We start from the raw sequence: 24,818 nt of genomic DNA on the forward strand, positions 1-24,818 counted from the left end.
TTCCCAAGCCAGGCATCAGTAGATGGCTCACATCTGTAATCCCAGCTACACAGGTGGCTGAGATCTGATGACATTCTCAGACAGACTGGGTAGAAAAAGTCTATATAGATGCTTATCTCTAAGTAACTAGCAAAACGCCAGCAGTGGAGGTATGGCTCAAGTAGCAGAGTGCCAGCTTCAATGGAAAAAGCTAAAGGACAGCATCCAGGCCCTGAATTCATGCCCCAGGACTGGAACATACACATACAACTCACAGTACCGAGGATGGAACCCAGGGCCTGGTGCATGCTGGGAAGTACTCTACCTTTCAGCTACAATTCTAGCCATCTGTATCTCTTAAAGAATTAAAGCCAAACTACAGGCATTTCATAAAAGCCCTATAGGACCGTTAACACTCATTCTTATCCGCTGGCCACCATGGCTGTTTCCTGACCTTTCAGTGCCTCAGTCTACCAACCTCAGAGAAAGTTGTTCTAATACTGAAGTGAGTTGTTAGAAGGGCTTGGAGCCAGCCATGCCCAGCCCATAATCAGTTGATGTTAGCAGTTGTTGTTGTAAAGCAACGTGTGGGTCCCTGTTCACCATGGCTTCACGGGGGCCTGACAGTGCCCCACTAGTCTGGGGTGTGGGGCTCCGGAGTGTTTGCTCCTGCCTTCATGGTCTTGGCTGGATCTGAGGCTCCAGAGCTCTGGTATTTTTGTTTTGCCCCCAACTGACCCATAGTTGACACGGTGCCCGACAGAAAGAAGTGTTGCTGTGCAGAAGGTGCCCTGTGCCCCACTTTGGCACATGTGCTTTTCCCAATGCACCCCCCCCCACCTTTCTGCGTGATAGTCCTAGGGCTTGAATTCAGGGCCTAGGCACATTCCCTTAGACTTCTCTGCTCAAGGCTAGTGCTCTCCCACTCAAGCCACTGCTCCACCTGTTTTTTTTTTTAATTGGAAGTAAAGGTCTCATGGACTTTCCTGCCCAGGCTGGCTTTGAACTGCAGTCCTCAGATCCCTGCCTCCTGAATAGCCAGGATTATAGGCGTGAGCCACCAGCACCTGGCCCTTTCCTTTACCTGGCACCCTGGAATTTGTTTAGCACAGAGAAGTCCACTGTATGGAATGGATTCAGGTGACAGGAGGATTTGGGTGACAGGAGGCCAGGCCTGGGAGGGACTGAACCTACAAGGGGCAACAATGGCATGTAGGAACAAAGGGGTGAGGAAGGGTCAGGTAAAGAGGCGGCAGAGCCCGGAGCACTTGCACAGCCGGGCTGCCCTGCCAACCCTCTTATTCTGGGCCTCAGGTGTCACCAGCCCCAGCACCCACTGCCTCAACCCACAGCTGCTATGCTCTGCTGCCCAGGAAGGCATAAAGTCCTCCAGGTGTTGGTGAAGGCCAAGACACCATAGCTCCTCCTCTGTCCCACTGTGGGTCCTTGGAGAATCTAGCCACCCCCTACCCTCTTTCATCTGTGTCTGCTGTCCCTTGCAAAGAACCCACCCAAGACCCGGGGGTGGGGGGGAGAGGCGGGAAGGATCCTAAACTTCCATGCTCATGTCAGTCTCCCCCTTCCTCTGTATTGGCAAACCAAACCAATGGATCCTGCACTGCCCACAGGCAACCTGGATGCTTCAACTCTGGACCCCAAGGCTGCTGCTATCATAGACTGGAGGTCATCATTCAGGGGTGGAGGGACCCCGAGGTAAGGATTGGGAGAGGGAGGCTGCCCCCCACCCCTGCAATACTGAGGAGAACTCCAAAAGTCTTCAGTAACAGCAGGAAAAGTGACCAGCAGGATTTGGGGTTAATCCCAAGCACGAGGGCGGGCAGGGAAAGGATTTGGTTTCATTCCTTCAGATGCCCAAGCCTTGACCAGAGCTCCAGGGCGCAGGAGTGAAGGCAGGCCACCCCTGTCCAGCCCCTACCAACAAAGCCTTCCTTTATTAAATAGAGATTGTGTTACATTCCGTCCAAAGGAGGAAATCGGGACATGGTGAGGGACATGTCCAGGTTAGCGCCCCTAACCCTGGTCTGTTCTGAGTGGGCCGTGACAGGTGGGCTTGGGCCCAGGTCCTGCCCACTTCTCCTAGTCCCACATACAGGGACCCTCCCTTCCCCCTCCCCCCACTGTGGCTGCGAATATGTCCTGAGGCCCCCTCTGTATCACACTCTGGAAGGAAAAGGGCTCCAGTCCAGCAGCTGTTTCGGGAGCAGGAGCTCCTGAGGCCAGGAATGAGATGGAAAGGTCAGGGGGGACAGGGCAGCCTGAATGCACAGGGAAGATGGAGGGGCCTGGACCAGCACTTGTGCAGGTTGGAGGAGAGAGCTGTTAGGAAGCCCTGCTTGCACACAGGCCCTCAGAATAACAAGAGCCACTGGGGACAGTCCCAACACCCAAGCCCACCAGGGAGCAAGTTGAAGGATGGACACAAGGGGGCGCTGGTAGATGGCAGATACCCTGATATCACCATCAGCCCCTTTGTGGAGCTGTGGCAGTAACAGTAGCAGCTCCTGGGATGGGGGTGGGGAGCAGCTGTCTCCAGGTGTCTTCTCCCAAGGGCCAACCCCCCCCTTAAATATGGCTCAGGGCTCCTTGGTCTTTGGTGCTTTCTGGAAATTCTTCTGGTGGTTAGTCAGTGGAGAAGATAAAGGGTCATCTCATGCTGTCCAGGCCAGTTTGTCCCTCTGTCTGTCCTGGGAAGGACATTTGGTCCTGGCTCAGTGGTGCCTTCATAGCTTGGCTGTTTGTCCTTTTCAGCTTCTGGCTCAGGGCTGTTTTCAGGACCCTGTCATCCTGTTTGTCATGAGGCAGATGTCTTGCTCCAGCTCAGAGTCCCCCTCCAGGCCATGCGTGCTAGGCCTCCTGGGGGAAGAAGCCAAGCTTGGCCAGTGACATTTCCTTTCTCAGCCTCATGATCTCCCAGAACATTGGCTCGGCTGGGAAGAGAAGGGAGAGAGGGAGAAAGGGAGAGAAGGGAGAGAGGGAGGGGGGGAAAAGAGAGAAAAGAGAGAGAGAAAAAAGGGAGGGAGCTCATGGTCACCTCGAGCAGTGACCACATTGCCACATACTCTTCAGTGATAATGGGGAGAGACACAGCCATGGGGAAGTTTCTATAGAGCTTCCTTGGCAGAAAATACCTCTGGACCCAGGTACCCCGGTACCCATGCCAGCTGCAGGCCTCTTCCACCACTCTTTTCCCCATGGGACTCAGCACCAAGGAGGATTAAAAGCTAACCCACAACCTTAACCATCTCCTGGGGGAGCCCCAGTGTGCTGCCACTGTCCAGGGCAGGTATTCCCCGAAGGCATTTGTCTGCCCTGTCCCTCCCCTCGTCTCCCTGTTCCGCCTCTCTCCACCCATCCCGGCCCCTCAGCACCATTCCCGAAGCCTCCACCAGGGGGCGCTCACCATCCTGTCGCACCAGGCCTTGCTGGATGTAGCGAATGTAGGTGAAGAAGTTGCACACTGCAGTTATCTGTGGGCAGAAGGAGAGTGTGGCCTGATACCAGAGCAGGAAGCCCCAGGGACCTGAGTAGGAGTCCCTGGGAGTAGAAGTCCACTAATGTCCACCCATGGTCTAGAGGCTAGTGAGACACCATTCTGGTAGCCACCGGGAAGGACCCATCTGCAGAGATGCCAAGCAGATGGGGATGGACCTCTTATGGTACATGGGGACCCTACTGGAGCCTGTCCCCAGGTCAAGGCCCCATCCAGATGCTGAGAAGGTAGGCTGGTGTTAGCTGACAGGTGCCTTCTTCTGCACCCCTACCCCACCCTGCAGACCTCAGCCAATGACAGTTGACTGACTCAGAGGGAACTCAAAGCCACCAACTCGCCTGGTGGCACCAGCTCTGCCCCAGTCCCTAGGGATCTGACAAGGTGGCACAACTTGGCTCCTTTCCTTGTGCCCACTTGGCTTCTTCTGCTCTCAAGAGTTATGGGAGGGGCTGGGAATGTGGCTTAGTGGTAGAGTGCTTGCCTGGCATGCATAAAGCCCTGGGTTCAATTTGTACAGAAAAGGCTCAAGTGGTAGAGTTGCTAGCTTAAGCAGAAAAGAAGATCAGTGACAGTGCCCAGGCCCTGAGTTGAGTTTAAGCTCCAGGACTGGCAAAAAATAAAAGTTACAGAAAACTCAGTGAGACCAAAGAAGAATACGTAGGAGAGGAATACAAAGGCACAATGCTTATGTGACTCTGATGGTATAAAATAATATTTATAGGAATGAACTCCAGGTAATGGAAATAAGAGGCTTTTTTACTTTGTTGCCATTTTCGTTTTCTCTTTGTCTTGTTTGTTCATTTATCTGTCTTTGGGAGGGTAAGGGGGAGCACAGAAATGGAGGGACAAAGGGTGAACAAATGCAGCAGTGGTACTCACCGAGCACTATGTTGAAAATGAGCTATACAACTTGTGGGTGGGGATGGAAGGGAAAAACAGAGCAAGTAAGGGAAGGGGCGACATTGGCTAAAAAGGAATATAATCTTTTTTGTGGGGTGGTCAGTCCTGGGGCTTGAACTCAGGGCCTGGACACTGTTCCTGAACTTCTCAAGGCTAACATTGTACCATTTGAGCCACTTTGTGCTTTTTCTGTTTATATGTGGTACTGAGGAATTGAACCAGGGCTTCATTCATGCTAGACAAGTACTCTACCACTAAGCCACATTCCAGCCCAGGAATATACTCTTTACTTGACTTATATAATTGTAATCTCTCTGTATTATCATCTTTACAATAAAAAATTTTTTAATGAAAAAACACACATATATTCAATAACTTAAAAAAAAATCTCCTACTAGCCAGGTGCTGGTAGCTCACACCTGTAATCCTAGCTACTCAGGAGGCTGAGATCTGAGGATCACAGTTCAAAGCCAGCCCAGGCAGGGAAGTCCATGAGACTCATCGCCAATTAACCATCAGAAAACTGGAAGTGGCACTGTGGCTCAAGTGGTAGAGTGCTCACTTGGGCTGAAGAGCTGAGGGACAGCGCCCAGGCCAAGTTCAAGCTCCACAACCAATCCCCACACCCCCAAAAATCTCCTACTATATGTCAGAGATTATGCTAGCTAAAATTCTAAATAAGGAGCGCTTACAGTTCATGACTACAATAAAATGTTTCTGGTCCTATAATAGAAAAATAGAAAAAAGAAAAAAGAAAAAAAAAAGAAAACGAGTCACAAGGAAGTCTGTCACTCCAGGCTGGCTCTAGGGAATCCAGCCGAGGTAGTGGGAGGTAGCTGGCAGCTGGGCCCACAAGAGCCCCCACAGGACACCTAGGAGGAGCCCTATGTGTAAGGCACCCACAGGCTAGAGAAGCAAGGCTGGGTGGTGTGAGACTGAGCCCAGTGCCACATGGGAAGGGGAGGAGGGGAGGCTGCGGTGGGGTGGGGTCACTTCGGACAGTAGGTAGGTAGTGGACACCCATGAGAGATGCAAGGGCAGAGAGTGGGGGAAAGTGGTAGCTGAGATCTGAGGACTGTAGTTCAAAGCCAGCCCAGGCAGGAACGTCTGTGAGACTCTTATCTCCAAAAAAAAAAAAACCACAAAAAATACCAGAAAACCAGAAGTGGCACTGTGGCTCATGTGGTATGCGCTAGCCTTGAACTGAAGAGCTGAGGGACAGTGCTCAGGCCGAGTTCAAGCCCTATGACCAACCAAAAAAAAAGGAGGAAGAGAAGGAGGAGGAGGAGGAAGAGGAGGAGGAGGGGGAGGGGAAAGGAAGGGGAGGAGAAAGAAGAGGAGGAGGAGGGGGGAGGAGGGGGAGGAGGAAGAAGAGGAAGAGGAAAGAAAATTAAAGGAAAGAGCCAGGCACTGGTGGCTCATACCTATATTCCTAGCTACTTGGGAGGCTGAGATCTGAGGATTAAGGTTCAAAGCCAGCCTGGTAGGAAAAGTCCATGAGACTCATCTCCAATAAACCACTCAGAAAACCAGAAGTGGCATTGTGGCTCAAGTGGTAGAGCGCTAGCTTGAGCTGCAGAGCTAAAGGAGAGCACGCAGGCCCAGAGTTCAAGCCCTACGACCATCAACCAAAAGAAAAAAAGAAAAAAAAAAGTAAGAGTGAGGGGACTTGTGGCTCCCAAACAAGGGTGTGGACAGCCATCTACGGGGCAAGGGGTGCAGACGTGGTGGCTAGAAGCACCCAGATTGTACCCTGGGGTATATCTCTGTCCAGAGAGATCACATGGCAGGAACTGTGGGCAATCTTTAGCAGCTGAAGGGGTCGCTACCCTACAAAGACCCCATCCTGCAAGCATGTGGGACTGAATTTGACCACATTAAGCCCAGCCTGAACCACATGAGCTCAGAAGGGAATCCAGCCCTGCTTGACACCTGACTACAGCCATATGGAGTCACTGAGTAAAACCCCACTCCTAGCCCAGGGGACCGGTGAGAGCCATTGCATCTGGAACAGCAATTATGTCCAGAACGTTATGTCTGTCACACAGCAGTAGCAGACTAAGACACCTGACTTCGCTGTGGCTCACATTCATCTCTCCGTCTCTGAGCCCGAATCTCACACCCTGCAGATCTAGGCGAAGTCTTGAGTTGTGCTCCAGGCCTGGAGCCCCGAGTCACCCACCCTGGTGTGGCCCCAAAGTGTGACTCACCCTGGCCCGGGAGGATGGCGAGATGTAGTAGTGGCTTTCCGAGTCCCCTAGCCGGATGCGGTGGTGACAGGTGCGGGCCAGCCCGCTCAGGGCACACGTGCTGGAGGGGGCAAAGGTGGCAGCAGGAGCTGACAAGACTGCCTCCCCCCCCCCGCCCCACTCCCCGGTTCACAGAGAGGAGATGGCAGCAAGAACAGGCATCCAAGGAGTGGCCGGCCGGCCTGCCTTCCCACCCAGCTTCTGAAGGAGCCCACGGTCAGGCAAGTTGAAGGGTGGTCTCAGGAATCCATGCAGCAGACCTTAAATCCTGGGCCAAACCCCTTGTCTCCCCCTCTTTTACTGGGAGCTTCAGACCTGGCCACCTCTTTCCCCACCCGTGCAGGAACTGAGGTACTCAGCTGACACTAAATCAAGCCCCTCCAGAGTACTCAGTGGCCTGCCCGCCAGCCTCACTAAGGATCATTGGATATTTATTGGCAGGAAACACAGCCAACCACTGACAATTAGGGCCCAGAACTCTCATAGGACAGAGCGTGGGGGGGGGGGGGCGGGGAGACAGCCAACACGCATGCGCTAGGCTGGTCAGAAAGAGACACATCTCCCAGCCTCTCTGGAAAGCCTGCAGGAAGAGGTGGGGGGGGGGGGGAGGAAAGTCCATGACTGGGGGAGGGGGGACGGGCAGGCATTTTTGCCAAAAATGCTACCTGGCCCTCTCATTATGTCTCAGCATTGCCAGGCTAGGTCATATACCCCAGGGCTGAATGCCACAGACCTGCCCACCCTCAGGCCCCACACCAGGACTCAGGAGCCCTGAGACTCAGCCCATCCAAGCCCTGGGTACAGACTCCAGGCTGGGCGTCCGTGCATGGGCAGGGAGTGGACAAGGCCCTGAGCTTACTTGCTGCTGGAGCTACCACACTCAATAGTGGCCATCTTCACTGCGGGCAGTGTCTGCGAAGCAATGGGCTCGATGGTCAGTGTATTGTCTTCCACAGCAGCCCGGACAAGGGCGGAGAGCTGTGGTGGACCAAGGAGAGAAGTGGGGTGGTGAGGTAGGGTCTCTGGGTGTGTGTGGGGTCCCTGCCAGCCCCCCCGATCCACCTCACCTCATGCATGGAGAAGTCCAGGCAGGGGCCCACATCCTCTCGGTAGACTCTTTCCAGGAAGGGGCAGGTCTTGTCGAGGGTGGGCGATGCCCTCCAGGCCTGGAACTCTGCAAACAGGGTTGTGTCCACCTAAGGGGAGGTGAGCCAAGGGTGGGGACCGTCAAGGTCGAGGGCCAGTCAAGGGGCCAGTCAAGGGGAGAGGTGGGAGGGCCCTCTGTGTGGCTGGCAGCCATGCAGACAAGGACACCAGGGCTTCCCATCTGCCTTTGCACCCAAGACGTCGGAGCTGACTGTTCTCTCAGAGGAGTTTAAAATGTCTGGGTGCTTCAAGATCGCAGAACTGAGCCAATGGCTAATACCTGGAAACCTAGCACTCAAGAGGCTGAAATCTGAGGATTATGGGTCAAAGCCAACCCAGGAAAGAAAAGTCTCCACCAAAAAGCAGACATGGAGCTGTGACTCAAGTAGTAGAGCATTAGCCTTAAGCAAAAAAAGCTCAGAAACAGAGCTCAGGTCCTGAATCCAAGCCCCAGGACTGACACCAAAATAATAATAGTAATAATAATAATAATAATAATAATAATAAGCCGGTGCCAGTGGCTCACACCTGTAATCCTAGCTACTCAGGAGGCTGAGATCTGAGGATCACGGTTCAAAGCCAGCCTGGGCAGGAAAGTCCATGAGACTCTTATCTCCAATAAACCACTAGAAAACCGGAAGTGGTGCTGTGGCTCAAGCGGTAGAGCGCTCGCCTTGAGCTGAAGAGCAGAGGGACAGTACCCAGGCCCAGAGTTCAAGCCCCATGACCAACAATAATTATAATTATAATAATAATAATAAAGATTACAGAATTGGCATCATCCTAAAGACCCACATGGAGCCTGTAAGAATCCAATCTGCAGGTCCCTGAGGGTCAGGACATACACACAGGTACAAGCGTGCGCACAGGGGAAACACAGGTACATGCATGCACACAGAGGAGAAAACACTGGCACACGCATGCACAGAGGGGAAAATGCAGGCACACGCATGCTCCCAGAGGGGGAAACGCAGGCACACACGTGCGCACAGAGGGGAAAAACACAGGCACACGCATGCACACGGAGGGAGCACACCAGGTTGCCCTGCTGTATACTTAGAGGAGGAGAAGCCGGCCTGCCCGGGGCTGCATGCAGTTGAGTGAAGCCCAGAGGAGAACAGAAAGGGAAGCCCCTGGTCTGCAGCCATTACCTGTCGGAAAAAGGAGGAAGAGGTAGCAGAAGTAGGGGCTGTGACCGGCTCTCCAGGCAGGAGCTGCCAGGCCGGCTCATAGGTGAGGTGGATGGCCTTGCTGGGGATGACACAGAGGAGCAGGGAGAGTAGAGGAGGGAGCCCAGGCTGGGCCAAGGGAAAAAGACAGACACACAGACAGACACAGACAGACACACACACACACAGAGATAGACAAGAAGGAAGAGGACGTATCAATTTCTGGTTAAAAGCTCAGGTCAAGCCGGGCGCTGGTGGCTCATGCCTGTAATCCTAGCTACTCAGGAGGCTGAGATCTGAGGATCACAGTTCAAAGCCAGCCCGGGCAGGAGAGACCATGAGACTCCTATCTCCAATAAACCACCAGAAAACCGGAAGTGGCACTGTAGCTCAAGTGGTAGAGCGCTCGCCTTGAGCTGAAGAGCTGAGGGACAGCGCCCAGGCCCAGAGTTCAAGCCCACGACCGACAAAAAAAAAAGGGACACAGGGAGGAGAAGGGCTTTGCTTATGTTTCCTGCAGAGATGGAGGAGTGCACTAAGCTTGGGGGGGCTGGCTTGAGAACCCCTAAAAGCTGAATTCCTCCCAGTATTTCTCTCCAGTGTCTCTCCCAATGCAGCCCCGGCCGGCTCTGGCCTTGGGTCTTGGTAGTTCTTCCTGTGGCATAAGGGGTTCTGAGGGATGGCCTTACTTTCCCACTACAAGGCCAGGGCGACAGAGATCGCTGAGATCAAGGGGTGGTCCTAGGCCTCAAAGCTATAGCCATACAGGACCCAGGGGGCCTCACAGTCTACGCCAAGCCTTTTAAGGCTCAGGCAATGTGTGTCTTCCCGGAGGACCTAAGGAAAGATCCTCTGGGTTCAAAACCAGATTCCCATTTAGAGACCACAGGCCACTGCATGGAGTCAACAAGCAGTATCAGACCGCTCATGTTACAGGAGGCTAAGAAGATGGAACTTCCCAATCTTCATAGCTCAGAGAATATGGAGGCCCAGAGAGGTGCAAGGCAGGCTCGGGGGCACACAGCGGGAGGGGGGCGCGGCGGGGGTTAGGCTGGCTCTCACTGGCTTCTGATCTAGCTGGCACAGGAGCCCTTTCTCCATCCGGTGCCCATCGCCGGCCTGCCATCTCACCTCTTTGCCCTCCTTGTCTGGGGTGAGCGTTCTCCCTGCAGCGGGGCATACGACAGGGCAGAGGGCATTGCTGGTGCTCTTATGGCGTGAGTGGCCCTTTCGGGGCCCGGTCTTGGTAGGGCTCAGCAGTTGGGGGTGGAGTTCACGGTTGGGAGAGGCTGGCGTGGACGTGATGACCAGGGTCTTCAAGGCCGTCACCTCTGCCTGTAGCATGTCAATCTGGCAGGGATGGGAGGGAAGTCAACGTTAACTTAATGCCAGCCCATCCCCAGGGGCAGCTGGTACCAAACCCTTCCCGCCGCAGGGACCAACACGCCCCATTTTATAGATAGGAAAACTGAGGCCATATTCTGCGAGGTGGTTAGGACCAAGTGTCTAGAAGCTCCTGGGCTCTCCATGAGTGAGGAACAGCCCTGGCCTCCTATGGGGGCGGGGGGGGGGGGGGCGGGGGGAGAGGGAAGAGAGTCAAACAGCCTGTGAGAGAGGAAGCTACTGGAAGAAGGTTCTGCTTTGTAAGGGGTTTGGGAGGAGAGAGAGGAAATGACACAGTGTCCTCCAATTCCCTGGAAGGCTCAGGAAAGTCTCTGTTACAAGAGAAACACGGAGTTGGGGTATGGGCTATGAGATCTCAGACCCCTGGCCTGCCCTCCCTGGACCTGTGGTGGCCAATGACGGTTGAGCCGGGGGCCAGGCCAGAGCCCTGTGGTCCAGGCAGACAAAGAGCGGTTCTCACCTTGCCCCAGGCCTCCTTGAGCTGTTTTTCGGACGTAGCCTGCTTCATGTTGGCCTCCCGAACCATCTTATGGGCTTCCTGGAAGAGGGCAGCCTCTGCATCAGCGGTTCGGGAGTCACTGGACACCTGGGCCACCCCTTCCCAGGCTCCCCTGCCCGCCTGCCCACCCGGGTACCTCGAACAGGCTGGCTGTCAGTTCCTCTAGCTCCCGCTCCAGCTGTTCACGCACCTTGTACAGTCGCTCACATTCCTCATCCTTCAGCTTCAGCTCCTGTGCCGGGCAGAGGCTGTCAGCCCTGGAAGACCCTAGCCAGGCTCTGGTGGGGGGGGGGGGATTGGCCCCCCCAACCAGGCTCTGCCCCACCCACAAGCATCTGGTAGGTGACTCTGGACACCAGCCTACTTTCTTGGTGCCTCAATACTTTGAACTATTTAATTCATGGCACAAGGGTAAAATCTTGCGTGTCAGCCCATCAGAGCTTGGAGCAAGGTGGTTGTTGTTTTCTTTTGCCTATACTAGGTTTTGAACTCAGGGCCTAGGTGCTGAGCGTTTTTGCCCAATGCTAGTGCCCTACCACTTGAGCCATGCCTCTACTTCCAGAGTTTTTGGGTGGTTTATTGGAGGTAAGAGTCTCAGCCTGATGCCCGGTGGCTCACACCTGTCATTCTAGCTACTCAGGAGGCTGAGATCTGAGGATCATGGTTCAAAGCCAGCTCAGGCAGGAAAGTCCATGAGACTCTTATCTCCAATAAACCACTCAGAAAACTGGAAGTGGTGCTGTGGCTCAAGTGGTAGAGCACTTGCCTTGAACTGAAGAGCTGAGGGACAGCGCCCAGGCCCAGAGTTCAAGCCCCACGACTGACCACAAAAAAAAACAAGAGTCTCACAAACTTTCTTGCCCGGGCTGGCTTCCAATCACAATCCTCAGACCCCAGCCTCCTTGGGTAGCTAGGATTAACAGGCATGAGCTACCCAGGATGAATTTGGAGCAAGTTTTTTGATAGATCAGGATACAGCTCAATAGTTAAAGCAGATGTTCAGCAAGTCAAAGAGGTCCTGGGTTCTATCCCCAGCACCAGAAAGGAGAAGACATAAGAACTGGGCTCTTCCATGTCATTTCTGGTTGCACAGCACTGACTCAGTGTACAGTAGGCCTGGGTAAGTTTGCATAGACTCATGACCCCTTCCCTTGGCCACCTCCATGGCTCCTCTTCACTGAGCACCCCACACACTGCCTTGGGCCCCCACCTTCTGGGCTTTGTGCAGCTCCTCCTTCAGGAACTCTGAGCCCTTCTCTCGGATCTCCATGGAGCTGCTGCGCAGGCGTGACACGTCCAGGTGGGCAGCTGTGGGGCCCTCCTCGCCTTGGGCCTTCTCCCCTGCAGAGGTCTCCACCAGGGCTCCTGGGGATTCCCTGTGGCTCTTGCAGGGACCCACGCTCTTCCAGGAAGCTGGGACAGTGAGGGGTGGCGGGAGCCCCTCTTCTGGCTGGGGTGAGCTGCGAGGAATCAAGCAAACCATGGCATCAGCAGACACAAAGGTTGAGTTCTGCACAACTGAGCAGGAACCGACCCGGGGCAATGTGCATCTGCCACGTGGGCCTCAGTTTGACCATCTGTGAAATGGGATCACTGCAAGCTACAGCTAAGAGCTAGGACAGGGCTCAGACACCTCTGCCAACCCCACTGCCAGCCTAGGACCTACAGCTGCCTGTGGCACTCAGTGAGTGTTAAGCACATGCCCAGTGTTCAGTGTGCACTTATTAAACACGCAGGTGACTGTCAATGCAGCAGTGTTGGATGTGTGTGCTGGTACTGGGGCTTGAACTCAGGGCCTGGTAACTAACCGACAGATTTTTCCATTCAAGGCTGGTGCTCTACCATGTGAGCCATACGTGTACTCCAGCTTTTCTTTTTTTCTTTTTTTAGCTGGTCCTGGGGCTTGAGCTCTGGGCCTAGGCGCTGTTCCTGAACTTTTGTGCTCAAGACTAGTGCTCTACCACTTGAACCACAGCTCCACTTCTGGCTTTTTGTGGTTAATTGGAGATAAGAGGAACCACAGTCTGCAGTCCTCAGATCTCAGTCTCCTGAGTAGCTAGGATTACAGATGTGAGCCACCTGTGCCCAGCCACGCTGGCTAATTGGGGATAACAATCTCATGGAGGCCAGGTGCCAGTGGCTCATGCCTGTAATCCTAGCTACTCAGAAGACTGAGATCTGAGGATCTTGGTTCAAAGCCAGCCTGGGCAGGAAAGTCCGTGAGCCTCTTCAATTAACCACCAGAAAACCAGAAGTGGTGCTGCAGCTCGAGTGATAAGAGCGCCCTCCTTGAGCTGAAATACTCAGGGACAGTGTCCAGGCCCAGAGTTCAAGCCCCACAACCAACAACAACAAAAGAGAATCTCATGTACTTTTCTGCTTAAGGTTGGCTTCAAACCTTAATCCTCAAAGATCTCAGGCTCCTTATTTGCTATGCTTGCAGGAATGAGCTACCAGCACTCGACTCAATGGGGCCTAAGTAATTGTCCTAATTGTCACTGCTCCAATGCAGAAACCTGGGCACACAGGAGGCACTTAATGGGAGCAGCCTCATTGATACAATGAATATAAACTTGTTGGCATAGTTAACCTGATAGCCAATAGGACAAAGTCAATGTGGATGCAACCCTTTCAGGGAGGGCCAGAGAGGAAGCATGAGGCCTGGGCAGCCAGGGAAATTCTGCAAATAGCCCAGGCAAGGAAGACCCACTTCCTGACACCCCCTCTCCCAGACTGCATCAGGGGAAATTGCAATGACTTTGGGCAAACAGCCCCTTCTCTCCCTCCATCTCAGGATTCTCTCTCCTTTGAGATGAAAGACTCGGGAGGCCATGCGGGAGACCTTTGTCATCCATCTTTCCAAGTACACCCCCCCCCCAACTCGAAAAGAGACCCTGGAAGAGGGAAGAGAGAGGAGAGCCCAGCCAGTGGTGATTTGTGCCAAGACAGCACCTCTAGATTTGCTTGCTCAGCAAAAGTCAGGGGCTCCTGAGCCAGCAGCTTCTGAGCAGCAGGGGCTGGGCCGGCTGATAGCAGGGGGGAGGGGGGAGGAGGGGCTCCCAGACACCCGCACAGGAGGAGCACAAGGCCAAGGAGATGTAGAACAGCTGAGGAGGTGGGGGGAGGGGGCTGAGAGCCATCTCCTCTCTTCTCCTTGTCCTCAGCACCACAGGAAGGTCACCAGGCAGCCAGGCCTCTGTGCCTCAGTTTCCCTGAGTTACACAAAGAGACTAATGACCAAGAGACCCCAGCAATGAGTCCGTCCATGGGCCAGCCCTTCATATGACCTTGCCCCACTGCCCAGCTCTTGCCCTCTCCCCTAGAACTGGCCTAGTGTGTCATCTGGAAGCTTCCCAGCTTGGGCCCAGCTCTACCTTAGATGAATTAGGTGAGAACAGAAAGCTATCATTCTGCCAGCACTGCGCAGGCGGCAAGGGATCTCTTCCAATACCTTGGTTGGAAGGAGGGAGGGGTCTTATTGGCACACGGTCCCTAAGGCAATGGTGGCCCCATAGGCCACCATTCTATAAATGAGGGACAGGAACTTGGGGAAGGGAGGGGCCATGCGTGGGGTCACACAGCTGGCCAGGGCAGTGCTGAGACTAGTCGGCCACATCTAGGCTTCTTGCCAAGTGGCCCAGCGGTGGGGTGAGTTCTGGAATCAGTGCATCTGTCTCAGGATGAAGGACTGCTGGGCCCAGGGGGCCTCCAGAGGCTCCTCCTTGGCTGTAGCAAGGAAATTTGACCCAATTATGGCCCGAATTGGCTCCTCAGACTCTGCTCAGGTCCAGAAACCACTTTTCCAGGAGGGGGACTTGGGGGGGGGGGTGGCGAAGGGAGGGAAGAAGTAGCTAAGAATACAGTGAACTGGGAATGAAATCCTCGCAACCCGTGTTCACCCTGTAGTGTGGGCTGGAAACCTGCAGGAGGCGCTGTAAGCATCAAATAAGATCAATAGACCTGGTGCCAGCGGAAGAAATGCAATGATAACCATGTCCAGTAGAGGAAGCCTGGGTCCTGAACGTGAAACCTGGGGCCCCAGGTGTTCCCTGGAGACCTGGGGAGCCAGCCCCATTTCTGCATGTGGAAGAGGATGGCCATGGGCATCAGTGCCCACCTGGCCAGCTGCTCACTTCTGGCCCAGTCCAGGGTCTGGGTGATCCACACAGGACAACGTAGGACATGGTGAGGACCCCAGGCCTCAGACACCAGCCCGTGTGTCTTTCCCAAGGCAAGGATCCCTTGATTGCTCTTAAGAGAACAAGACTGTAAAGTGTCCCCTTCCAGCACCTGAGGGGCCAAGCTTTGTCTACCTGAGACCTGGGCCTCTGGGTACAGTGGACAACACTGAAGGTCTGGGCTGAAGGGTTCCATGTTCCCAGCAAGCTCTTGTTCCAGCCAGAGGACACAGCCCAGGAGGCCTGAGACCAGGTCTCCAGGACACCACACTTGACTCCATGGCAATACCCCACGTTCACATCCTAATGGCAGAAAGTACACTGGCATAACAGGTCTCTGTAGTCACCAACTTCCCCTCTTTCCTGGGCCAGGGGTGGCAGGAGCAAGAGGGAAAGAAGGGCTCAGCCAGTGCATGGAGGGAAGCCCAGGCACAGACCCTCCTCCCCTCCCACTTCCGGGCTTGGAAGCCAACTCCTGTGACTCACAAAGTTCAGAGGAAGGAGGCGCGGACTGGGGCCCTCAGGCCCAGCCAAGTCAGAGTCTCCCATCTTCCATGCACAGCACCCTTCCAGACCTGAGCCTCAAAACCTGGGCATGAGCACCCAAGCACAGGGTAGATCCAGCCCACCGCTGAGGTTCTTCTGCCCAGCCTCCCAGACCCTCCTTGGCCCTGTTCCCCACAGGAATGGTGTCCTGTATATGGAACAAACTGTAGAGGCTCCTGAGGTCTGCTCAGGAGTGAGAGATTCTAGAGTGAAGGTCGAGGCAGGTGTGGTGACTCACACCTGTAATCCTAGCCACTCATGAAGACACAGGTTTGGAGAATCACAGTTTAAAGCCAGCAGACGCAGAAAAGTCCATAAGACTTCATCTCCAAAAGAACCAGCAAAAAACTGGAGTGGAAGTGTGGTTCCAGTGGGAAGACTAGCTAAGCAAGCAAAAAAATCCTGAGTTCAAGTCCTGATTAAAAAAAAAAAAAAATCAAAGCTGGGTGCTGGTGGCTCACAACCTGTAATTCTAGCTACTTAACAGGTTGATGTCTGAGGATCACAGTTCACAGCCATCCCAGGCTGGAAAGTTCCCGAGACTCTTCCAATTAACCACATTAAAAAAAAAAAAAAAAAAGCTGGAAGTAGCCAGGCACCCATGGCCCATGCCTGTAATCCTAGCTACTCAATATGATGTGAGGAACAAGGTTTGAAGCCAGGACCAGGAGGAAAGTCTATGAGACTCATCTCCAATTAACCACCACATAGCATGAAGTGGAGCTGCGGCTCAAGAGATAGAGCACTAGCCTTGAGCACTGAAGCTGGGGGGCAGCACGCAGGCCCTGAATTCAAGCTCCAGGACCGGCACAAACAAACAAGTCTGGGCAGGTAGAGGTGGCCAGTGCCCCCCTTCTGGAACCAGCTCCTGCAGCCAGAGCCTCCTCAGCTCATACAGGAAAGGCTCCTCGAGGCCACTTCCCTAGGAAATGCAATGCCGGGGGGGGGGGGGGGGCACCAGGCCTGCCCTGTGAAGGCCAGCAAGGCTTTTGCCCTCTCCCCCAAACCAGCAAGATGAGCAGCACTTCTGCCTGTAGTAATTCTGCCAGGGCCCCCAGAGCCCAGCCAGCAGTCATCACGAAGACCCTGGGAGGCCTCCCCAGCCTGCCACCAGGTCTTTGTACCCTCTGGTGAATGCGCAGGTGGTCCCTCTGTGTGTAGCTCATATGCACCACGTTGACAAAATAAGCAGGGGAGGGGGCAGGGAGAGCAGCCTGCGAGCCAGGGAAAGGACAGGGCTAAAGGTCCATCAGAAGCACCAACCCTCTGCCCAGAAGCCCTACCCAGGGCCTAGCTCCCAGTAGGCCTAGGGGCCCAGTTCAGGTTCATCCTCACAGGTTCCCAGTATGGTCCACAAAGGATTAAGGCTGATGCCTACATGACAGGTATCTAGGGTCCCGGGGTGGGGGGTGGGGGTTCAGGAAGGCTCTTGTGTTCAGGCTTCCTAACCAGAAAGTTCAATCCAGATAAAGGACCAAGTCTGCAGGCTCAAAGCCACAAGCACACAGGATTTCTAGTCTCTAGGTCAAGTGTGTGGCTGCCTACTCTTCTGTCTCCACAGTCTCATTATATGGGGACAGCCTAGTTTTAATGACCAGGCATGGAAGGACCAGAGAGGGTTGGTAACTTGGCTAACACACAGTAAGGGAGTGGCAGATGGGGAAATGAACCCAGAACGTGTCATGGGACTTTTCCCTAAGAAGAAGGGCGGTTTCAGAGAAAGCAGGATGCAGCCGGGATGTGTGAAACAGTGCACCCCAAAGCGGGGGAGGGGGTATGATGGGAGAGGGTGATGCCCAGGGCTGGGAGGGGCCCTATAGACTCCGCTGGGAATTGTGGAAGGACCAGGAGGCAGATAAAGGGCAGGAAAAAAAAAAAATACAGTGTGGTAACTGATGGAGATATCAAAAGCTCAGGACAGGATGAATGGGAACAGCAGACCCCAGGGTGGCAAGGAGGAAGTGGGAGGGGGTCCACTGGGAAGTGAAAAGGGGTGGCATGGGCTTTCTGGAAGCAGCTCATGCGGAGACAGTAACAGATGTTGGGAGGGGCCGCTTAAGGGAGAAGTTCCAGCGGCCTGGGCTAGGGGTGACTGGAGGGAGGCCCTGAAAGCGGACAGGGCAACTTGTCTTACTGAAGGTAGGGCCTGGAGTCTGGCTAGGAGAGGCCAAGGGACAGGGAGGGGCCGTTCTCAGAAGTGGGGAGCGAGGGGGCTGGGGAGGTGGCTTAGTGGTAGAGTGCTTGCCTAGCATGCTTGAAGCCCTGAGTTTGATTCCTCAGTACCACATACACAGAAAAAGCCGGAAGGGGCACTGAAGCTCAAGTGAGGACGCTAGCCTTGAGCGAAAGAAGCTCAGGGAAGTGCTCAGGCTCTGAGTTCAAGCTCCAGGACTGGCAAAAAATAAATAAGCACAGGGCAGCAGTGGGAGCTGCAGAAGCAGCAGCAGGTGTTGGTGAACAGAGGGAAGAGGAGAGCAGGTGGCTAGGATGAGTCTTTCCCCATTGCCTCCAGCCTGACCACCCAGCCCAGCCCCGGAGGGGAATGGGGGCCTCTGCACAGAGCTGGAACCTCACTGGGTGTGAGGGAGTCTGGCTCTCTCTGCACAGGGCCTGGCATACAGCACACAGTTCGCATCCACCAAGCAAGTCCCTGTGCACTTCGTCTAAGAGTTGAGGCAGGCACGTGGCTCATGCCTGTCATCCTAGCTACTCAGGCAACTTGACAGCTAAGCATCACCGACGGAAGCCAGCTAGGCAGAGCATCTGAAAGACTCTTATCTCCAATTAACCAGCAAAAGCACTGAGCAGGGGTGTAGCTCCAGTGGTAGAATGCCAGCCTTAAATAAAAAAAAAAAAAAAAAAAATCTGATCAAAGAACTGTCAAGAACGTCATAAAGGCCGCCAAGCTAACTTACAATAAAAAAAAAAAATAGCCCTATTTGGAAAAAAAAAAAAAAAGGGAAGAGTATGAGACAGTGAGTTTAGGCTCCTATACCAGCGCACACGTGAGCACACACACACACACACAAAACACACCCCAGACCTGCCATCCAGCCATGCCTAGAGTGTTATTACCATGTGCCAGTCACCTCGCCAGCTCCAAGCCTTCCCATGGGGAGCAGGCAGTGGGACAAGATCTCCCTTCCACCTGTGGCAGGGCAGGATGGGTAGGCAGGTCGATCAGAGACTGCAGGACCCCCTCCCAGGGGAGAGTCCTGCCAGGTGGGCCCTGGGCCAACACCCAGCAATGTTATATGGCCACTCAATGGTAGAGTCAGCCCAGAATTCAAACTCTGGCCTCTGATGACCAAGTCCCCAAAGCCCAGTACTGTTGGCTGTGGACAGCCTCGTCCTGTCACCTGGAGTGGAGGGGGTGGGGAGGGAGAGGGCCAATCCCTTAAGTAGGGCTGGGATCAGAGTTCAAGCAAGAGCCCCTCCATTCCTGCCCCCTCCCCCTACATACTGCAGCCACTTCTGTTCACCCCCAGGATAGCAGCCCGAAGTCCAAGAATGGGCCTGGGATTAGGGGCTGGCCATTAACCATCACCCAAGACAGACATCTCAGTTCATCTTTCAGACCAGGAAACCAAGACTTAGAAACACCAGATGGCTCAGGCAGGATTTCCCAAACCCCCTGGTCTAGAACCAAAAGTCTACCAAGACATATAATATATAATAATAGAATTATAGTTACTATATATAACTTGTTTACTGTGTGTGTGTGTGTGTGTGTGTGTGAGAGAGAGAGAGAGAGAGAGAGAGAGAGTTTGTTATGGGGCTTGAACTCAGGGCCTGGGCACTGTCCCCGAACTTTTCTGATCAAGACTAGTGCTCTACCACTTTAAACCACAGCACCACTTCTGGTTTTCTGGTGTTTAACTATAGATAAAGAGCTTCACAGATTTTCCTGCCCAGGCTGGCTTCAAATTGTGATACTCAGATCTCAACCTCTAGAGTAGCTAGGATTACAGGCGTGAGCCACCACCCACCACCACCTGGCTTATTTACTTTTGTGCTAGTCCTGGGGGTTGAACTCAGGGCCTGGGTGCTCTCAGCTTTTGTGTTCAAGGCTAGTGCTATACTACTTGAACCATTTTTGGTGCTCAATTGGAGATAAGAGTCTCATGGAATTGCCTGCACAGGCTGGCTTTGAACCAAGATCCTCAGATCTCAGCCTCCTGAGTAGCTAGGATTACAAGCATGAGCCACTGGCACCTGGCTCTCCCTATATATATATGTATATATATATATATATATATATATATATATATATATATATATATATATATATATCTCACACACACACACACACACACACACACACACACACGCCGCCCTTCTCCCCAAAAGTTGCCCTGAGTTCCCAGAGGTCACAAACACAGAACACTTAAGAGTGACCTGGGCAAGTTGAACCCCAAGCAGAGTCCCAATCAATTGCTGTAGGAGTTGATGAACTCCTAAGCCACCAGTGGGAGCTGACAGCTTGGCTCCTGGTTCCCAAGTCCCGGTCTTTGTTGCCAAATGAGGAGGTTCATACAGCGTTCCAGGGACCCCAAAACTCTGCCTCTCACCCTCAGGTGACCACAGCCTCCTCCTGCCCCTCATGCTTTCCACCTGCATCTATGAAGTCCCTACCATGTGCACTGTGCCCCAGCAGTCCAGACAAGGGGGGGCGGGGTAGTGGTGAGAGGGGTTCGTGGGGCTGTATCTTAGTTTTCCCAGGAAGGCCCTTGGAATTTGGCAGCAAGGCCTTACCCAAGACCTTGAGACCCTTGACCCCCGTCCATCTCCTGGCCTTCCTCTGGCATGGATTCTCTCCCTGGAAGGAAGAATGACGGCCAGCTCACAATCTCGAGGCCCGGAAGGGAAAACGAACTTTTTAAGGGTCACCCAGCAAAATCAGCAGTCGTGTTCTGCCTCAGTCTACCTAAGCTTCTTCCAGCACTAAAAAGTTGATTCTGGAACACTGATCCCTTAGCAGGAACAGGGACACTGGCGTCCCCGCGCCCCCCCCCACCACCTGGACTTCTCCGGGTCCCACAAACCCACCCCACCCACACTTCACCCCCAAATACCAACAAACTCAGGCTGGGCTTCCAGGCTCTCGCGGCCACACTCCCCCCCCCCCGAGCCCGCCCACAGCACCCCTAACTGCCTCAGCTCCAGCTCTCCGGGGGGGGGGGATGGTCCACCCCGGCGCCCTGCCCAGGCCTCCGTGGCCACGGGTCCCGACCCTCCCCGGACCACTCACCCCGTCCAGTCGGGCGCACGACCAGCCCCCCACCCCGCGGGCGTCGGCCTCAGGGGGAGGAAGTGCTCGCCCAACTCCGCCAAAGACCTCCATCCCCCTCTCTGCGCCCGCGGGGCGCCGGGCTCCCGTCAGATCGCCCGGGAACGCACACCACGACCCCCGTCCGGGGGCCCGGGGGCCCCTCGCCCGGGACCCGGCCCTGCGCGCCCCTCCAGCCTCTCACCGCGGGCCACGACCTTGGAGAGCCCTGCCCCCCCCCTCCCCACCGCGCTGCTTCCCGGGGCCCGGGGGGAGGCGGACGGGGGTCCTTCCCCTCGGCGCGCGCCCCAGGTTCACTTTGGGGCGCGCCGGGAGCCCGAGCGGCGTCCTTCCACCGCCCCGCCGCGAGTCACGCCACCACGCGCCGCGCCGCTGCAGTCCGGTGCGGCGCCACCATCCCCCCACGCGGGGAACCCCCGACCCCCGCCCGGAGCCGCCGCGGCCCACGCTGGCGCGTGCCACCTACCCGCTCCACATCCCGGCGCCTCCGGGCGTCCGTTCTCCCCACGCCGCGTCCCACGTCTCGGCCACCTCCGCCCCGGGCCCGCAGCGGCCCCGCCGCCCACCAGTCCCGCCTGCAGCCTGTCTGTCGGTCCGTCGGTCCCTCGGTCCGTCTGGCCCAGCCCGGGATCCCCAGCCCCGCCCCGCCCCGCCCCGACGCTACCCCAGGCGGGTCACGTGGCCAGGGGGCGGGCCCCAGGACACGTGCCCGGCCCCGCCCCTCTGCGGAGCCCACCCGCCGCCCCGCCCGGGACCCGACCGCGCCCGCCCGGGAGGGGGGACCCCTCGCCCCCCGCCCCGTCCCGCAGCCCCAGCGGCTCCGCGGTGCCCTCGGGTCGCGCTCCGCCGGGGGCCAGCGCTGCTCCAGAGCCCTCGAGGGCCCCCCCTCAGCACCCATTGTCTCACTCAGGGCCCCCCTCTCGCCCCCTGCCCCCCCACCCCCCATCTGAGCTCCCTGCCTCTGTCCCTGTGTGACACTCGGCTGGCTGGAAGGGGCAGGCCCCAAAGCAACTTTTCTCAGTCTCTGAGCGTTTCAAGGGAGTCTGCCCTCTGAGCCCTGAATTCAGCCTGCCCATCCCTGCCTTCCACCATCTACCATGTGTCTCAGACCCTCCCCGTCCCCCCAAACTGGAGACCCCCACACACACTGGTGACCCCGCCCAGAGTCCCTTTGCCACCCCCCCCCACCATCCTGGGTCTGACCACCGATCTCTTCTACCAATCCAATCAAAGCACAACCATCTCTCTCTTTTCTCAGCTGCTAGGGTAGAACAGAACAAACTTCAGGAACACCCCTCACCCATCCAGTCCACTAAACTTCCAACTCTGATCACAGTCTACCCATCCAGTCCACTAAACTTCCAACTCTGATCACAGTCTAAGGATTAAAGGCCCAGACCTCCCTGGGGCTCCAATATGGCTTTTCTTCTGTCCTGTGTGTGTTTGATAGGCTGGTCCTGGGGCTTGAACTCAGGGCCTGGGCACTATCCCTGAGCTTTTTGTCTCAGCCACAGTTCCACTCTGGCTTTTTGGTGGCTAATCGAGATAGGTGGCTCACAGATTTTCCTGCCCAGGCTGGCTTTAAAACTGAGATTACAAGGCTCTTGAGCAGCTAGGATTATAGGCATGAGCCACCAGCTTCAGGGGGTCTGCTATGTTGTCCAGGCTGGTCTTCAATTTCTTGACTCAAGAGCTCCTGTCTCTTCAGCCTCCTGAGAAGCTGGGACTCACACAGGCACGTCCCAGTTTATTGGGCTCCAATATGGTGGGGGACATACTGCCTTCTCAGGACCTCTACTTCCATTACCTCTACTTGTCTAGGGTTTGCTTTTTGTTGTTGGTCATGGGGCTTGAACTCTGGGCCTGGGCGCTGTCGCTGAGCTCTTCAGCTCAAGGCTAAGTGCTCTACCACTTGAGCCACAGCACCACTTCCGGTTTTCTGGTAGTTTATTGGAGATAAGAGTCTCATGGACTTTAGTGCCCAGACTGGCTTTGAACCATGATCCTCAGATCTCAGCCTCCTGAATAGCTAAGATTACACTGGTGCCTGGCTTGGGGTTTGCTTTTACTAAGTAATGGTGACTTGGTTCAAACTAGAAAAGGACATGTCTTTCCCAAGTGGACCCAGCTGACACCAGGTACAGGACCTGGGGAGCGGAGGCCAGGGTTTATGTGACACCTCACCAGCTCCTAGGGCTGCTTTCTTATGCAGTGGACAATCTAGACAGCCTTTGAGGCCACCGGTCCAGCTTTCCAAATGCATTCAGCCTGGGCCTCCTATATATTTCACTGTGCTCAGTAACTGTTTTCTAGACTTTGGGCTTAGAGGGGTGTTTGTTCTTCTGTCCCTGCCTGGATTTCACTCAAATCAGATGTCAACATATGTTTGTTGACTTGAATCTACCCCCAGCTAAGCCTTGAAAAACTCCAGCTTTCCTGTCTTTTCTTCTCTCCAGGCGGTGAGGATGATAATAAGGGAGAGCTTGCTCTCCAAGTCTTTTTGAAAACCTGAGCAAAGATAAACTGTGGCAGGTAGACTAGAGGAGGATGAAGGGTAGATGGGGTGTCTTCCCAGGGCCTGCAGCCCCCCTGAGGAAGAATGTTGAGCCTGGGAGGGAGCAGGCTGGCTGGAGAGGCCCTTGAGGAAAGCCTCAGGGGACGTGTGGGTCCACTGTGCAAACACTGACATCCGATTACTAACCAAAAATATCCAGTCATCCAGTTACTATGGCCTCCCTCCCCCACCCGCCACACACTGTCCTGCCATTGCCACCCCATCCATGGCCAATCAATGGGCTCAGAGAAGTTAAGGAACCTGCCTGGTGTCACACTGCCAGGTTGAGTCTCCTAGCAACCAGAGGTTCGCTGGAGCACTGATCCTAAGGTGCTTTTTTTTTTTTTGTCCAGTCCTGGGGCTTGAACTCACGGCCTGGGCTCTGTCCCTGTGAGCTCTTTCACTCAAGGCTAGCGCTCTAACACTTTGAGCCACAGCACCACTTCCGACTCTTTGGGGGCAGTTTATTGGAGATAAGAGTCTCACAGACTTTCCTACCCAGGCTGGCTTTGAACTGTGATCCTCAGATCCTAGCTATTCAGCCTCCTGAATGGCTAGGATTACAGGCACGAGCCACCAGCACCCAGCAACCCAGGACAGGTGCCTTGCCCGCTCCAAACTGCAGTTCCCATTCAGTGTAACTATCGAGTGGGATGAGATGATCAGGGGTACCCCTCTTTTGGCGTTGACCCTGCAAGGAGGAGCCTGAACTTCCTCCCAGTTCCATCTAGCAAGCTGTCCAGAACCCTTCCTCTGCCCCTCTCACAGAGAAATGACAGATCCCAGCTCACCTGCCTGTAGTCCAGGGCTCCTCTCCCAAGTTGCTCTCCTGTACAGGGCCTGATGGGGCATAACGGACAGCCCCCGAGCGCATGGCCAGGTACACGGGGCATGTCCCTCTGGCAGGGCACTGGCGGAGCTCCTCAGCGGCGGCGTCCATGCCTGGGAGGGGGCCACTCAGGAGGGTTCTTCTAGAGATGGCTGGGAGGGCAGATGGCAGAGGCCGCTCCCTTACCAGACTGAGCCTCCCACTAACCTTTGCAATCTCTCCAGACCAGCTGCTCGGGAGGGCGGGGCCTCACAGCTGGGCCCCTATCTCCTTAAGTCATAATTATTAACTCTTAGGGCCCCAGCTCCAGCCTCTTTCTTGGGCTCTGGGCCTAGGGCCAGAGAAGGTAAAACACCTGGAGGGAGGTAGGAAGTCTTCCCTTTGCACCTAAGGCACCAGACTTCAACCAGGCCCAGCAAGGGGCTGTCTGTCCCCTAGCCACCCCTGCGGGCAAGCTGTACAGAGCCTGTGTCACCACTGATGGCTACATGATCTCTCCAGGCCTCAGTGTCCCCTTGCAACTTCCACATGAGCGCCTGTGCCTAAATCCCATCTCCCTTCCGC

General features: G+C 55.1%; 1 protein-coding gene across 3 annotated transcripts in view; it reads right to left on the minus strand.

Moving 5' to 3' along the window:
* Window positions 1-1,912: 1,912 nt before the first annotated feature.
* The window catches only part of LOC138818113 (guanine nucleotide exchange factor for Rab-3A), a 31,699-nt gene continuing 8,793 nt past the window's right edge, over window positions 1,913-24,818 (minus strand). The window contains exons 2-11 of one of the 3 annotated variants that reach the window (XM_070009022.1): window positions 24,217-24,406; window positions 12,068-12,317; window positions 10,994-11,089; window positions 10,819-10,896; window positions 10,086-10,304; window positions 7,707-7,835; window positions 7,499-7,617; window positions 6,601-6,700; window positions 3,401-3,467; window positions 1,913-2,927 (exon numbers count right to left, since the gene is read on the minus strand). In XM_070009022.1, the coding sequence (XP_069865123.1) occupies window positions 2,845-2,927; window positions 3,401-3,467; window positions 6,601-6,700; window positions 7,499-7,617; window positions 7,707-7,835; window positions 10,086-10,304; window positions 10,819-10,896; window positions 10,994-11,089; window positions 12,068-12,317; window positions 24,217-24,365 (1,290 nt within the window). In that variant the 5' untranslated portion in view covers window positions 24,366-24,406 and the 3' untranslated portion in view covers window positions 1,913-2,844. Of the gene's footprint in view, window positions 2,928-3,400; window positions 3,468-6,600; window positions 6,701-7,498; window positions 7,618-7,706; window positions 7,836-10,085; window positions 10,305-10,818; window positions 10,897-10,993; window positions 11,090-12,067; window positions 12,318-21,337; window positions 21,470-24,216; window positions 24,407-24,818 lie in introns of those variants that run through there. The other 2 variants (XM_070009024.1, XM_070009023.1) reach the window with 2 other exon arrangements.

Source organism: Dipodomys merriami, unplaced genomic scaffold (assembly GCF_024711535.1).
Source record: "Dipodomys merriami isolate MVZ:Mamm:240054 unplaced genomic scaffold, mDipMer1.0.p SCAF_712, whole genome shotgun sequence".
Classification (NCBI taxonomy): domain Eukaryota; kingdom Metazoa; phylum Chordata; class Mammalia; order Rodentia; family Heteromyidae; genus Dipodomys; species Dipodomys merriami.